Here is a 17,061-nt window from a genome sequence, read left to right on the forward strand (position 1 = left end):
ACATAACACAAAAAAATCATTTTGTACTTTAATGTAAGAAAAACAAGTATGAAGGTCTGAGCTGGAATATCATTTACGAAATATGGTAATGTGCCAAATCTTTGGAACCGTCTACAATTTTTGAAGAGATGATTAAACAGGTGATCTTATATTATAAGATCGTATAAAGATTTTTATTATCATGATTGGTGAATCTAAAGCAAAAAGATATACTAACACAAACTCAGATATATCTATGATAGGTAAAAACCCAACATTTATTTATCATCTCACAATCTCACATAGGAACTCCTATATTAAATTTGTGATGATTGCATATTGTATCTTTATATTCCTCGACCATAGTTTCTACAGCAGATGCTTGCTGTTCTTTGTTACACTGATGGAACATCGCTGCACAGTTTTTCAGACGGTCTACAAACCTGTATTTGAAAACAAACAATTTCAAAGACTGGCTATTGAAATAGAAATAAGGAAATGTGGTATGACTGCCAATGAGGTAACTATCCATCAAAGTTCAAATAAAGTATAAGTCTGGATATTCAATGGTTAATAATCAGGCGGAAATCACTTTAACAAGTCAAATAAGATAAAGCTTATAAATTGCGCGAAAATTTATGCATACTTTGGGTACTTTCAATGGAAACATGGTTAAAGGATTTTGTAAACGATATTTTTTACATGTCGGCAGGTCATGTGATATATGTTAGTTTTAACAGGATGAATGCATAATTGCATCGTACATCAATGTTTTTTTTATAAAATGACCGCCAGGTGTGTATACCGTTATAAATATGTAAAATGGAAAATGGTTTGTGGAATATGTCAAAAAGACATCAACCCAACCAAAGCGCAGACAACATCTGAAGGCCACATATGGATCATCAACGTAGTTAAAAATTTTCGCATCTGGAGGTGGTCCTCAGCTGGACCCTGAATAAAAATTTGGTCTAGTTCAGTGATAATAAAATTGAATAAAACCCATAAAAGACTGACAAAGGCCAAATGCTTCTGACTTGGGACAGGGGCACAAAAACGGACAGGGTTAAACATGTATTGTGGAATTACAATAAAAGTGTAAGGTACTCTTATCAGATAAATATCCTTATTAATTATGACTAAAGAAAATATAAGAGTTGTATACGGGCATGATTATTTTGTACCTAATTAGTAAATACACTAAGGGTCCGGTGAATTTCGTAACCAACCAATCGTAAAATTACAAGACGTTTAAGTACATGTAATAAATATTTAGGTTAGCGGTATTCTAATGATTACCTGATTAGAATCTAATCAATTAATAAGAGGTCATTCCGGTGAAAAATATCAATCAACCTTAACAATAGACACTTAATTGTTAAGTTTAGAGCCACTGCTGGTGGACGTTTCGTGCCCGAGGTTATCATCAACCCAGTAATCAGCAGTTGGCTATCAATGGATGGTAATGTTTTATAAAACTGTCTGCAGAAGTATGAATTATTCGATATACAAAGGATATTTTTTATCCAAGGCATGGATTAGCTTAGGAGCCGTTCATACAACTTTTTTTAGGATTTCTTGTCCTCAATGCTCTTCTACTTTTTAATTGTTTGGATTTCGAAATATTATTACCTGAGCGTCACTGATGAGTCTTATGTAGACGAAACGCGCGCCTGACGTATCATATTATAAGCCTTGTACCTTTGATAACTATTTTAAAATTTTTAACTATAACAATTTCAGTATTCACCAACATATTTAATTGAGGTTAAAAAATCAACGAAAATAAAAACCGCCAGAAATTTTCGTAAACTTTGTTGTCCCTAAATCACGAAATTGTACACCTGCGGAAATAACCCGCTATACGGTATTATGATATGATGTTTGTTTACAATGTTTTTGATGCATAATCCAATTTATTGTTACATCTACCATGTATGTCTATTTGTGTTTCTCAGCAAAGTTTTCACATATATTTTGTTTTTTGAATTGCACCTCAAGTTGAATATGTAGATAGCTATCAAAATGTATAACAACATTATCGAACTCAAAGGGTTTAAAACTGGATGTAGCCTATCGTATCTTTTGAAAAATACTTGTACCGAGTCAGGAATATGACATATGTTTTAGTTTTTATGGACCTCACTTTTTTGAATTTATCTTGAAGTTCTGTACTTTTGTTATGTTCTATTTACTCTGTGCTTTATATATAGGGAATGACCAGTTGAAAGCTTTAAATGAGTAAAGGTGGGATACAATTTGTTCTGCCTCAAAACAAGTGTTCAAAGTAAACAACTCAATTAATTTGGAATTTGAGCCTGTTAAGTCAAAATTAAAAAAAGAAATGTTGAATTACAATTTATAATGATAGTGTGTATATATAGCACTCATTGAATAAGATAAAGCATGTAAAACTTACACACAAGTATTTGGGTCATACCCTACAAAGGAATTCTCCACACATCTTACAATAGCTGACCGGAATTCTGGATTGTTGTAGCATGGTAATAACTCTAGTAAGTCTGAAATGGTAATACAAGAATGTGTAATGAATTAATTGTTTATCAAGCAAATATTTCACAGATTTGGAGGATTAAAAAACTGTATATGCATGGTTAATCCGGACTATATGAGAATTTGGGCCATACGCATAAGGTCATGACTATATGCGTATATTCCTATGGTCCAACCATACGCACATTTTCAGATCATAGTATATGCTCGTATGGATATTAACAAGCAGCATAATATTAGTACATTAAGTGGTGCAAACTAAATATCCCGCGTACCGGTTTTTTTTTATAGTATGCACCATATTTTTAATGTTATTTCAAATAGACAGATAAAATATTATAGTTATTTCTTAGATGTTAATTCTAAGTTCCAGCCTAAGAAGGTGAAACTCATGAAAAAATGAATTGATAACCAAAACACTGTCAGCCAATCAGAAGACGTGTTACAAAATTCAAAATTAAATGATAATTAATTATTAATCTAAATCAAATAAAAACATAAAGTAAGAGATGACGAAGGTGCAATTCGCAAAGTGCCTTTAATTTAAATATCTGACTTCTTGTTAAACGGTACATTAACTAATTTCTTGAAGTAACATACCGATGTCAAAACCGGCAAAAATTTAGTTCCGTGAGAACAAATAAGAAATGACCATGTAAGAATGTTTAATTTTAGTAAAATGAACTTTTTTTTTTTAACAATGGTATTTTAGTATGCAATCACAGTTAGAACTTTTAATATATGACTACCGGAATGTTCTTACTTAAGACAACGATCAACGTAATAAATGGTTTAAATACTTAATGGTCCAAAACAAACATACATTTGTTCCAAATTTGTCCCAAGAAGTCGAAAATTTAAGTAAAAGTCCGAAAAAAATATATATCTCCCTGTCTTTCCTATCATTGAGAAAACCACCGATTCTTTCATTATTTTACTCCTTAATGTTTCCTTTTTGAAAGAAATGTGTCCATAGTATACGAATGCCCCACTCGTACTTATCTATGTTCAGTGGACCGTGAAATTCGGGTGAAAATCTAATTTAACATTTAAATTAGAAAGTTCATCTCATACAGAACGTGCGAAAAAAGTTTCAAGTTTATAGAAGTTAAACTTCGTCAAAAACTACCTTGATCAAAAGCTTTAACCTGAAAGGTGCATTATCACTTTCTATGTTAAGTGGACCGTGAAATTGGGTTTAAAAATTTAATTTGGCAATTAAATTAGAAAGATCATATCATAGGGAACATGTGCACTACGTTTGAAGTTAATTGGACTTCAACTTTATCAAAAACTACCTTGACCAAAAACTTTTACTTGAAGCGGGACAGACGGACGGACAAACAAACGGAAGGACGACCGAACAAACGAACGGACGCACAGACTAGAAAACATAATTTCCCTCTACTTTTGGTGTGTGGGGCATTAAATAATCAGTCGTAGATTTTAATCAAAACGAATTTGTTACAAGTAGACCGGTTATTAACTGGTTTAGTAGCTCAGTGTCTTGTGCCGTTATTTTCATATATCTATATATATATAAATTTCGTCAAATGGAAGAAAAATTCCATTAAAATGAAAATCTTAATTGATAATAAATTGTTCATGTCCTTGCCCTTGAAACGATGAAAAGGGTGTTAACTGTACAAATATTGTTACAATATACATTTATATCCTTTTTTTATTTTTTTTTATCCTGAATACTTGTTTACCCTCATATAGTGCATCCCTTCATATATCTCGTGTATATATATAAAAAGAAGATAAATCTTTTTGACATTCCAACAAACAAACAAACAAACAAACAATTAAAAATATCTATCTTCTATTCTTATGTAGAAACTTAGAATATAAACGGCAAAGTTTATTCAGAGTAAACAGAAAAAAAATAGTATCATTCAAATGATTGTTGTAAGATTCTTTAAAAACAAAAAGGCCCCTTTTGGATGAAAGGGGATAACAGTTTGACAACTGAAAAAAGCACCAGTAACGTTGTGAAAGGAATTTAGAGTTATCTAACGATGTAGATCACATGATTCTTTTTTTTAATGATCTAGCTGATCACTTTTGTTGTTTTATTTTACCTCAACCTGTCATATGGTTTAAAAAGTTTTATTGTCAATGGCCAAACAAGCCCAGAATTGGTACCAAATGCTATTTAAGGGCAACAATCATTATAAGGGTGGAATCTGACATTTTTACTTTATTATTATGACGTATATGCAAATTGATCATTAAGCTATTCCGACTCCCTTCTATAAAAATTAGTTTTAAATACGATAACGAACGGCCATAAAAGGATAAGAACTACTATAGGCAATCGGTTAACGAATGATTTATTTGTAGAATTTGTCTTGTTGATTTGTTATGATGTTCACTGTTTCTCTCTTCCTGTCTTATTTTGATTTTGCTAAACATACAGGGTGGAAATTTTCAAAAATGGTATTAACTCCAATTAGGAAGCAACTACCGATTTCGGGCATTTAACTATCTTGTTATTCTTCTATAGATGTCTCTTTTGTTTTTTAAAGTTAGTTTGTATCTATTATAGTATCCACATAAATATTCAAAACCGAAGGAAACGGAGTATAACAACTCCTAATTGCCTTTTATATTTTTTTATGACATATTTTTGTTGCCGTTCAGTTCATCTGTTGTTCTGTTGTTCTGGTGATTACCTCTTATATGTGTTCCCCTAGGCCTCGGTTTTGGATTGTGACCCTGGTTTGCTTTTGCTTAATCAATTGATGACTATTGAACAGCGGTATACTACTGTTGCCATTATTTGTTAAACTTAGTTTCCTTAAAAAGTTGAAATTTAAGTTTTTCTATGTATTATAGCTTTCAATATAATAGCTAAAACCAAAACAATTAATAAAAACGTTATTTAAGAAAGTCTATCCCTGAGGACAAATCATCAAATTTTATTGTAAAATTGTTGTGGTATTTTAGTGATATTTGTACCGTCAGATATCCTTGTGAGTATTAACATAGAGGCCAGTGAGACGTAAAGTAAGTCCTGTAAGGATTAAATCTTGAAAATGTTCGAGAAAACAAAACAAAAAAAATACCGAACTCAAATTAAATTTCAAAAAGGAAAGTCCTTTATCGAATGAAAGCATTACAGAGACTATCAAACTTTAAGTCGACTATCTAGTAGAAATACTAACGTTAAGATTCAGGAGTCATTGGATAGGTTTTTTTTTTGCTGAAAGAACGTGCTTCTGGCGGTCACAATAGAAAGCCTGGTTTCTAAGATGAAAATAATAATACCTACCGTTTTTGTACTTCACACAAACAGCTTTTGTCATGTCAATCATCATTTGAGTTGCAAAGGTCATCTCTTTACATGTTTTTGCCTCTTCACAAAAGGCATTAAAGAGAAAATGCCTAAAATACAAAGAAAAATATCAATGTTACAATTTGAAGAAAATCAAACAAGAATATGTCTTCATAGCACAAAATACACAGCCAGCATTATAATGTTCATAGGGTTCACATGAACATCCATCCATCCATCCATCTATCTATCCATCCGTTCATCTATCCATCCATCCATCCATCCATCCATCCATCCATCCATCCATCCATCCATCCATCCATACATACATACATAAAATTGAGAATGGAAATGGGGAATGTGTCAAAGAGACAACAACCCGACCAAATAAAAAAACAACAACAGAAGGTCACCAACAGGTCTTCAATGTAGCGAGAAATTCCCGTACCCGGAGGCGTCCTTCACCTCGCCCCTCAACAAATATATACTAGTTCAGTGATAATGAACGCCATACTAATTTTCAAATTGTACACAAGAAACAAAAATTAAAATAATACAAGACTAACAAAGGCCAGAGGCTCCTGACTTGGAACAGGCGCAAAAATGCGGAAGGGTTAAACATGTTTGTGAGATCTCAACCCTCCCCCTATACCTCTAACCAATGTAGAAAAGTACGCATAACAATACGCACATTAAAATTCAGTTCAAGACATACATACATACATTTGTACATACATACATGCATACATACATACATACATACATACATACATACATACATACATACATACATACATACATACATACATACATACATACATACATACAAACATACATACAAACATACAAACATACATACATACATACATACATACATACATACATACATACATACATACATACATACATACATACATACATACATACATACATACATACATACATACATACATACATACATACATACATACATACATACATACATACATACATACATACACACACACACACATACACACATACATTCATACATACAAACATACATACATACTTACATACAGAAACATATACATACCCACATATGGTATTAACAGTTTTTGCACTTATATCCTTTAAGGCATCACTATCATAGAAAAAGTTCTGCACATCTAAAAAACTTGATGAACAACCAAACACTGGCCTGCATTCTTTTGGAACATCATAACTTGTACCTGAAACTAAATGATAACGGTTCATCAGATACTATTTCTGGCGCATAATTTTGTAAGATATCCTTTTTTTAGTATCTTGTAGGCATTATGTCTATCTCCCGTTCTTTAAAACGTTAAAATTAAAAAGTCGAACAGAAATATGCATTTTGTATCAATTGTTTACGAGGCACAATACTAAAATTTGGTATATGATTGGCAAAAGATGTAAACATTCATTTTTATATTGAATGTCATATATCATCCATCATCATCATTGTCATCCAGCTTATTACACAGAGTTCTGTATTTACTAAACAATACATTGATCGATTGGTGCTTGCTTGAAGCCGTTTTTGCACTAAAAGGATTTATTGCGGCAATCTGTTACAATAGAATTAATCTATATGTTTTGTATACTTTTACTGTTAAATAATATCCTGATACAATTTTCGAAAAATTATGCCGAATTTACCTTTGTTTCAAATAAAGAAATACTTGGTATCGGTAAAGTTTTATCTTGTACAGTACTATAGACAAATCTTCACATGACATCGTATTGCATATAAGAAAATATACATTACTTGAAGTTAAACAATTAAACAGTTATCCCGTTTTTACCTGTGTAACCATGTATCTAAAATATTCTTTAAAAACACAACACAAAAAATGGTGCTTTGGAACATCCAAGATATATATTTATGACTCAGATATGTTTTTACTGCAATGAAATGTAGGAATAATTACCTACAACTGTCAAAATCAAGCTACTGACCTCGATGTATCATTGTGTGCTAACTATCGGCTGACCTTGATGTATTATTATGTGCTTACTGGCTACTTACCACGGGGTACCTATGTGTGCGACTGACCTTTAAGTATTATGGCATTATAGATGATGAATGGGTTTGAGATTATTCTTCTCATGATAGATGGCCAATACACTCGATCATCATTATATAATATATGTGCATAGAGCTCGATCTCTTATTTCACGGTGAATGATATATGAGCTTGATGTGATGTATGATAAATAATCAAGACGCACAAAGTTTTATTGCATGAATAAACATAAATGAGTTCAATGAATATGTATTATAGCGTTATAAATGATCTATGAACTCGACATATTTTTGACAAATAATGTCTTTTCATTAAAGCACAATGTTATTGATGTTGAAATTCGCAGACCTGATACAAGCATTGACGATAAGTTATAATTATATTAAGATCGAAAAGTATAGTTAAGCCCGTTGCAGTACTAGAGTTAAGTTAAATCACTGAGAAATAAAAGTTGTACTATGAATCAAAAACTAGTTTAGCTACTAAAACAAAAGATATGATTAGATGTGTGTTGCTAAAAAGACTACTTAACAAAGTCTTCGGTAATGAAGATATTGAAAAAAAGAATGAAAAGACTTTAAGGTGGTACATAACACTACAGGGATGGAACTCTGTAGAAATCAGCTGAACGTTTAAATCACGTTTTATTGTTGCGGAAATATTTTAAAGACTCTCAATGATCATATGAGTGATTGTAAATCGTATGAAATTTACCGATAAAGTGTGCGGTCTAACATTTTTGATATTTTGATATTTTTGTCAAAGGGTCAAAGAAAATATTTTGTCAAATTTTTATGCAAATAAAACAAGCCAAATAAATTTTAAGTAAGGCATTTGGTACTTACCTTAAACATAAATAGAAGATTTACTTACCATAAACAAAGCTGACTATAAAAATTCCCAATGCAAACATAATTTTGAAAAGTGTATGTTCTCACGACACCAGATCAATGTTGTATACAACAATGCTCTTTAAGGCTGTTATATATAAGCTCGAGTAAGTAACATTTGAATAATATTTTACATGGGTAATTGGCAAATTGAATGTTAACTAAAATCATTATATAATCTTAACGAATCCACATCCTGTATTTTTTTCATTTTGCATATTTTATTTTCAATTATTTTCAAATACATTTTAAATGTCAAAACTATCACATAAAATTTATAATGAAGAGAGATACTGAGAGCATTGTTGTTCCTTTTTAAATATGTAAAAAATGTCATATTATAATAAATTGATATTAATGTAAAACATCTGATTTACACAGACCATTATCCAATTTAAATAAAAAATATCTCTGCAAAATACCATTCGTAAAAGATATAATTGTATAAATATGAGCTTATGGCATTTTTCCTTTCATTTTGCTGTTTAATTCAAATGAGAAAATTTTCAATGTTACCATCCAGTCTATTGTTTCCGAATAATTGGATGCTTGTATGCCCTTCATTGCTCGTTTGTTTTTCTCCACTTAATCGAGATTTCAAACCATGTACTGAAACATTTTGAATAAATATCGATTTTTATCATTTTCATAGATTCTATGAGAAACGTCAAATAACAAAACGGGAGAATAATTCAAATCCTATAGTCTATTATCAAATATAAAAAAGCTCGAACACCGCAATTAGGATATGAATTATCATATTTCTGAATTGGTACATGCATACCTTCACCGATATGGTTCTTTTTTTACACATTGTCACTTGAATAGGGAGTTGTCTCATTGGCACTCATAACACATCTCTTTCATTCTATTTCTTTATTTAGGATATGGTGGAGACAATGAAAACTGAATCTTATGTTTTTTTTTGTGTGTATGAATGTTATTACTTCTGTTTAATTAAGCATGCTATATTGAGGTTTGTTTACAAAGGGAAGCAAGAACATAATGCTATTTCAAAACAAGTTGTAACACCATGATATGTTATAAAGATATTTTCAACAAAACTGATATTATAGGTAAAATGTATCAATTTCAACTGAAATGATCGAACATCTTGGTAACACCGGTATTATAATGTCCTTCTCTTACAAACTTGTCTTAAAAAAAAATAATCGATCGATTTTACTATTTTCAAATTTCAGATGCTATTGTTATATGTTATTTTTAATCTGCAGTCCTCTTTTGAATTTCTTCATGATACCGTATTTAATAAAAGATAGAATATGACGTACTTGCTGTTTTGATAAATATGTCAGCAACAACTATTGTGTTCGATTTAGATCTCAAACCGAACTTTAAAACCCTTCCTCAACAGGATGTTTTATCAAGTTTACATTTCATGATCAACCCCACTGTGCAATCTCACCAGGCACCAGATACCAGACTTGTTAATCGGTAATCCACGTCAAATCCGTTTTTGTCTGCGTTTAAGTGCTATGGAATTTAATTTCCAGATAATATCTATATAAGCGACATTTTACAATTTTTCAATTACAGTAAACTCGAATAAATTGATCATGATCATACTAGTTTTGTTAAATGCGAACATGAGATATTCCAAGTTAAAAAATTAATATACAAAAACAAAGATTATCCATTACAACCTTAGTTCTGTGAATTTAAATTGTAATGACTATGATTTCAACCACCGTAGTATATATGTAAATCAACAATGTTGACTGCAGCACCCCAATGTGTGACATATGTGTAAATTAAGGCGACCATGTAAAGTTTTAACTTGAGTATTTATTTCCCATTCATATTTCTTGTTGTGTCCTAAATTCAATTATTGATGGTTTAGTTTTTAAAGTAGACATTTCTCTCATGCATCACGTTTAATCCTTGTAAGGATTTGGCTAAACAGTTTTGTCGTTTTTTGTTATATCAGCTCGCAAAAGCTTTTTATTCATACATGAAGTAACTTTGATAAGCAAAATGCACGTTAGACATAGTGAAATTTGTATCGTAAGTTGTGACATTATAACAAAGGGATTAACAACCGTTTATTATATTTACGAAAGCAATTTTATGTCTCAATGCCAAACATGCTTAAGGTCGTACGTGATGGACAGAGTGATATAGATCTCCATGGTGAAAGCTAAAGGTCGTACGTGATGGACAGAGTTATATAGATCTCCATGGTGAAAGCTAAAGGTTGTAAGTGATGGACAGAGTGATATAGATCTCCATGGTGAAAGCTGAAGGTCGTACGTGATGGACAGAGTGATAAAGATCTCCATGGTGAAAGCTAAAGGTCGTACGTGATGGACAGATTGATATACATCTCCATGGTGAAAGCTTAAGGTCGTACGTGATGGACAGAGTGATATATATCTCCATGGTGAAAGTTAAAGGTCGTACGTGATGGACAGAGTGATATAGATCTCCATGGTGAAGCTAAAGGTCGCACGTGATGGACAGAGTGATATAGATCTCCATGGTGAAAGCTAAAGGTCGTATGTGATAGACAGAGTGATATATATCTCCATGATGAAAGCTGAAGGTCGTACTTGATGGACAGAGTGATATAGATCTCCATGGTGAAAGCTTAAAGTCGTACGTGATGGACAGAGTGATATCCATGGTGAAAGTAATCGTGATTAACTGAGTATAAGATTTTATAACGTCTATTTGTGTTTATGGAACCTTTTATGTGTGATTTTTGTATATTAATAATAGCTAAGTTGTGCAAAGCTTACAATTTTATCGCAAAGAAGCACAAACACAGAAATATAATGCAAACCTACAACATTCCTGTCAAAGCCCCATTAAAATGATACAAGAGAGGGACAAAATATACTAGAGGGACAGTCAAACTCATAATTCGAAAACAAACTAGCAAGGCAATGGCTAAAAATGAAAAAGACAAACAGACACATTACACAATATATAAAACAAAAGAATAAGCAGCACAAACCCCACCAAAATCCGAGAGCGATCTCAGGTGTACAAACTAGTAAGATTTATCCCAACAAGAAACCAACTGAAAGTCAGAGAACTAGTTGACGTAATATACATTTACACTAAGTTGTGTAACAGTACAATATATATATGAATATATATGGCTTCAAAATTAGATCGATAGTAACCAGAACAAGAAATTATAAAAAACAAAACGGACATAGTAGGGTATTTAAACATCCATTCAACAAAAATGACAGAGAAATGATAATAAGAGTACTCACAGTTACTGACAGCTAGTTCAAGGACAAAAGTAACAATAACTAGAGGCTCTCAAGAGCCTGTATCGCTCACCTGATTCTACCTGGGTTTTTGAAATCATATTAAAAAAAGATAAAATTTGGCTACAAAGTAACAACACTTGGCCAGCACCTCATTAAGAAAAGAACATTTATGCTATGTTTGGTTTCATTTCATTCAGTGGTTCTCTAAAAGAAGTCATTTGTATGCATTTCCCATAGGGTCCTATGTTAAACTAAGTCCCCCGCTGGCGGCCATCTTGAATGACGGATCGGCTACAAAGTAACAACACTTGGTCAGCACCTCATAAGGTACATTCATGCCATGTTTGGTTTCATTCCATTCAGTGGTTCTCTAAAAGAAGTCATTTGTATGCATTTCCCATAGGGTCCTATGTTAAACTAATTCCCCCGCTGGCTGCCATCTTAAATGATGGATCGGCTACAAAGTAACAGCACTTGGTCAGCACCTCATAAGTAACATTCATGCCATGTTTTGTTTCATTCCATTCAGTGGTCCTCTAAAAGAAGTCATTTGAATGCATTTCCCATAGGGTCCTATGTTAAACTAAGTCTCACGCTGGCGGCCATCTTGAATGCTGGATCGGCTACAAAGTAACAACACTTGGTCAGCACCTCATAAGGTACATTCATGCCATGTTTGGTTTTATTCCATTCAGTGGTTCTCTAAAAGAAGTCATTTGAATGCATCTCCCATAGGATCCTATGTTAAACTAAGTCTCCCGATGGCAGCCATCTTGAATGATGGATCAGCTACAATGTAACAACACTTGGTCAGCACCTCATAAGGAACATTCATGCCATGTTTGGTTTCATTCCATTCAGTGGTTCTTTAGAAGAAGTTCAAAATGTAAAATGTTAACGACGACGACGACGACGACGGACGACGACGGACGACGGACGCCAAGTGATGAGAAAAGCTCACTTGGCCCATTGGGCCAGGTGAGCTAAAAAGTCATGTATCTTAAGCACGTGAGACAATACTGTTCATTTGTCTTCCTCTTGTCTTAGTTCGGTTTCTAATTCCTCAAATACATTTCAGATAATTTGAAACGTTATTAAGATACAGGTTTTATATTGTGGACATCCAGTTAAAAGAAATAAGATAAATTTAGGAATGTTATACATGATATCATCAAAAATATCCAGTTCACTTTGGAATTACAGATAAACGATTACTGTTTCTATATATTTTGACAATACAAAGATGATACTTAAATTGTAACTGATATTCACTTTGATCCTCCTAGTTTCTGTATTCGACTGTGAGCTGTAAATATGTTCCGTAATGTGCTTCCTGTTGGCCAATAAAATCTGTTTGGCACTTATTACATGGAATTTTGCAGAACAACTTAATTATCTATCGTATAGGATCTTACAAATTAATGTAGGATGCAGTCAAAGAAATAAAAATAGTTTAAGTACATCTGAACGAGAGACAGCAAAACAATAGATTTCATATATCGGATATATATATATATATATATATATATACTTTAGTTACTTTTCCATGAGCATTGAATTCGCAAGCCTTCCATTTACTTTTCTTTCGGTGTTTCTCTGCGAATTACTGGTTTCTTCAAGAATTCACACTCGTCATACAACTTAGTTGATCCATAGTTCCATGACAATGGTTTTGTTGAATAATTTTGTGTTTTGTTGGACATTGTTACTGGGTAAAATTGTATTATTACCTTAAATTTTGTTTATTTGCTTATTTATTATTTATATAATGAATTTTCTTTATTGTAACAAATAGACTAGCACAACGTGTATGAACAAAGGTATACATAATTGTATATTTACACAAAGGAAGTACTAAATAGTAAAACAACAATTCAATTTTTGATGGTGCAACAATAGGATGAAAATTAATAATTATCTTATAACATTGGAATCTTATATGTTCGTATTCCTCTACAGAGAGTTTTTTTTAAATGAAATGCATTTTTCTAAGTTCAAGTGTTCCTTCAAATAGTTTTTTTTACAGCGTTTACATTTGGCGAAACTTCTTGTAATTTTTTTCGGTAAATATAGTATTTTGAAATTAGAATGATCTTATTTTTAACAAATTCAATTCAACATTTTGGTAGATACATGTACCAAATAGAAGAAGCATAATTTTCAAAGCCAGCTCAATATTTGCCATTTCACAAATCCAGATGTTAAGTGCACGCCAGAGATTGGCGACCATCGGTCAGCTCCAAAATAAATGTTCTATAGTGTCTGGTACTTCTTTACAAAATGTGCATATGTTGCTTCTAATTATTTTCATCTTGTAAAGTAGTGAATTAGTTCCTAAAATTCTATGGATAATTCTATATTGGAACCATCAAAGCTTCGTGCTTCTAGTATATTTTGTACACGAAGTGTGTATTATTCCCCAGTTAATACCAGTCATATTAAGATGGTTCTCCCATTTTTCCTTTGCAGTAACACTAATAAATTTCTCATTCAATACTTTAAATTTGTACATGTCCTTTTAACCTTTTTTTGATTCAAAATAAAGAAGATATTTTTGTTAAAAGGTAGTATTGCTTGAATATTTTTCTCCTTTTCTTCAATATTGATCGTGTTTAACCACTCATTAAGCGAGTGTGCTATTCAATAATAATGTAATATTGATATAAGTGTTAGAAATTTTGAAATGATATAACTTTGCCCTGATAATCTAACAAGTCATGCATTGTCCAAATTCCAGCGTTTGTCCAGTTTTTATTGTAGACTCTTGAACCATTAATTTTATTGTTTTACTACCTCCCATAAAGAACACGATAGAATTTTATCAATACATCTTGGTTTTCTAAATTGATTAAAGGTTTTCCAAGCATCAAAATTCTATTGTCAAAATTTATTTGATGACATTTTATTAGGCCCAGTATAACTTTGTTCAATCACATTTATTTGCTCCACAATAGAGACTAATCTCACCCACTTTGAATTTTCATTATACAGCCGTCGTTCACATGGTAGTTTAGTCCCTGTATAAATGCTTTTTAATTTAGCATTTTTAAACCACCCAATGCATATAATAATCTTGACATAAAAGATCTCACTTAAACTTATCTGGTTTATTATCCCAAATACAAGCATACATTTTATTTGGTAAATTGTGTAACATATTCTCATCTGGACTAGGGATAGATAGAAACAGATGATTTAATTTAGTTATGACCAAAGTTTTGAAATGGTAATCTTTCCAAACGGGTTGAGATACTGTTTTAACCAATTTTTCAAAGTGTCGTCTTAATTATATAAAACTGGCCTATAATTTAATTAATCATTCTATAAATGTTCTCGAGACCCATTTCAATCCCCAATTTACACAAATTTGATCTTGGCTATAATTTTTGTTACCTATCTAAAAACACTTGTTTTTCCATATAAATCTTTTAAAAAGTACCGAGATTTCAGCATACAATAGGAGAACACTAAGAGTTACGTCGAACGATTCTGTTGAGCCATCTAATATCAATGTTGTATCATCTGCATATTGATAAATGTTTTTTTCTGTATCAGCTATAGTAATACCCTTTATATCCTTACTATTTCTTACCAAAATGCCTAATATTTAGCACATAGCAAGAAAATATAAGGGGATAAAGGACCTCCCTGTTTACAGCCTCTTTCTATAGTGACGATTCTGACAGAAAACAGTTTTGTGTCACTGCAGCTGTTACATTGTGAAAGAAGGTTTTAAACAAAGGCAAGTCGCAAACAGTAGTAGAACGCTGTTCGACATTCATCAATTGATAAAGAAAAAAATAAATCCGGGTTATAAACTTAGACTGAGGGAAACGCATCAAATATAAGAGATCTACGAAACAACAGAAAAAAACCCATTAAAATGTAACACACACAAAAAAGAACAAAAAAAAAAATTAATGGATATTTTCCTGACTTGGTACAGGGCAATTAAAGAACGAAATGGTGGATTGAACCTGGTTTTATGGCATTCGAAACCTCCGGCCTTAATGACAATGTTAATTATATCATTAAAATGACAACATTACATGACAGGACTACAATACAAACAAATAGGAGAAAATACAGGACAGAGAAACAAATGAAAAACAGCCAACAAAAGGTACTAGGTTAAAAATAATTTAATACGCCAGACGTGCGTTACGTCCACACAGAACTAACTAGTGACGCTTAGATGAAAAAAGTTTGAAAGCCAAAACAATTACAAAGTTGATGAGCACTGAAGACCAAAAGTTCCAAAAAGTTGTGCTAAATACAACTAAGGTTATTCGCTTGGGACAAGAACATCCTTATTATTTAGAATAATTTATACTTTTACAAACGGCAAATATTATAAAATGGCTATCTAATAGATATACATAATTAAACTGAAGTGGTGACTAGCTACAGAATAAAAACGGATACATTACAAAAATACACAGCCGTGTTTGCCAAAGCCAATGCAACGCACAAAGTGGCTTCCCTAAAGAATTTCTAAAACAAGTTCGAAAATTAAGAAAGAATTTGGATGGAATTCATGACTAGATTTGTATAGAATTCGAGATTAGATTTGTATGGAGTTCAAGATTAGATTTGTATGGAGTTCAAGATTAGATTTGTATGACTAATCTTACATTTATTAATAACAGTGAAAATTGCAATACTAGTGAAATATCAAATTGTAGTAGTAATTATACAATTAATTGTATTATCTAGCTATGTCAGTGTTTCTTCTAAATCAAACTTTAAACCAAATATATCGTGTAAATTTCGTTGATACAACCTAAAATCTAATAAATTTACTGGATGATTAGTTATCTTAACCATGACACATGCATACAATAGAAACAATTATAAGATTTACAACTACAAACGTTAAGATATTTGACAAAATCCGATGACAATAACAAATATAAAATAAAAACTAAATAAATGAAGTTGGAATGGAAAAGTACCGTGACACGTCTTAAAGCAATGGAATTCACACTCAGTAAAACAGTCACAGTCGGGAATAATTCGCGTTCGGTAATGCAATGATCATACGACGTAATGACAAACCACAATCTAACATGTGGTAAAAATGTCCATAGTTAGTTTGGTAAAAGATACACCGTATTGGGTGA

The 17,061-nt window shown here is 31.9% G+C and overlaps 1 protein-coding gene across 1 annotated transcript; it reads right to left on the reverse strand.

Annotated features, from left to right (window-relative positions):
- Positions 1-228: 228 nt before the first annotated feature.
- LOC134726893 (uncharacterized) lies at positions 229-8,793 on the reverse strand. Its single transcript, XM_063591294.1, has 5 exons — positions 8,677-8,793; positions 6,849-6,990; positions 5,771-5,883; positions 2,399-2,501; positions 229-422 (listed from the first exon to the last, which is right to left on the reverse strand). Exons 1-5 carry the CDS (start codon positions 8,714-8,716, stop codon positions 278-280), a joined length of 543 nt encoding a protein of 180 aa, XP_063447364.1. The 5' UTR covers positions 8,717-8,793; the 3' UTR covers positions 229-277.
- Between the last annotated feature and the right edge of the window lie 8,268 nt (positions 8,794-17,061).

Source organism: Mytilus trossulus, chromosome 7 (assembly GCF_036588685.1).
Source record: "Mytilus trossulus isolate FHL-02 chromosome 7, PNRI_Mtr1.1.1.hap1, whole genome shotgun sequence".
Lineage (NCBI taxonomy): Eukaryota > Metazoa > Mollusca > Bivalvia > Mytilida > Mytilidae > Mytilus > Mytilus trossulus.

What these genes read in the sequence shown, in the direction of transcription:
- LOC134726893 (XM_063591294.1), bottom strand. Translation starts at nt 8,716, where the DNA reads ATGTTTGCATTGGGAATTTTTATAGTCAGCTTTGTTTATG. An exon ending in ACTGTTAATACCATATGTGG is followed by an intron (nt 5,884 to 6,848) that starts GTATGTATATGT and finishes TTTGTATTTTAG; the next exon opens with GCATTTTCTCTTTAATGCCT. An exon ending in TTGTGTGAAGTACAAAAACG is followed by an intron (nt 2,502 to 5,770) that starts GTAGGTATTATT and finishes TTACCATTTCAG; the next exon opens with ACTTACTAGAGTTATTACCA.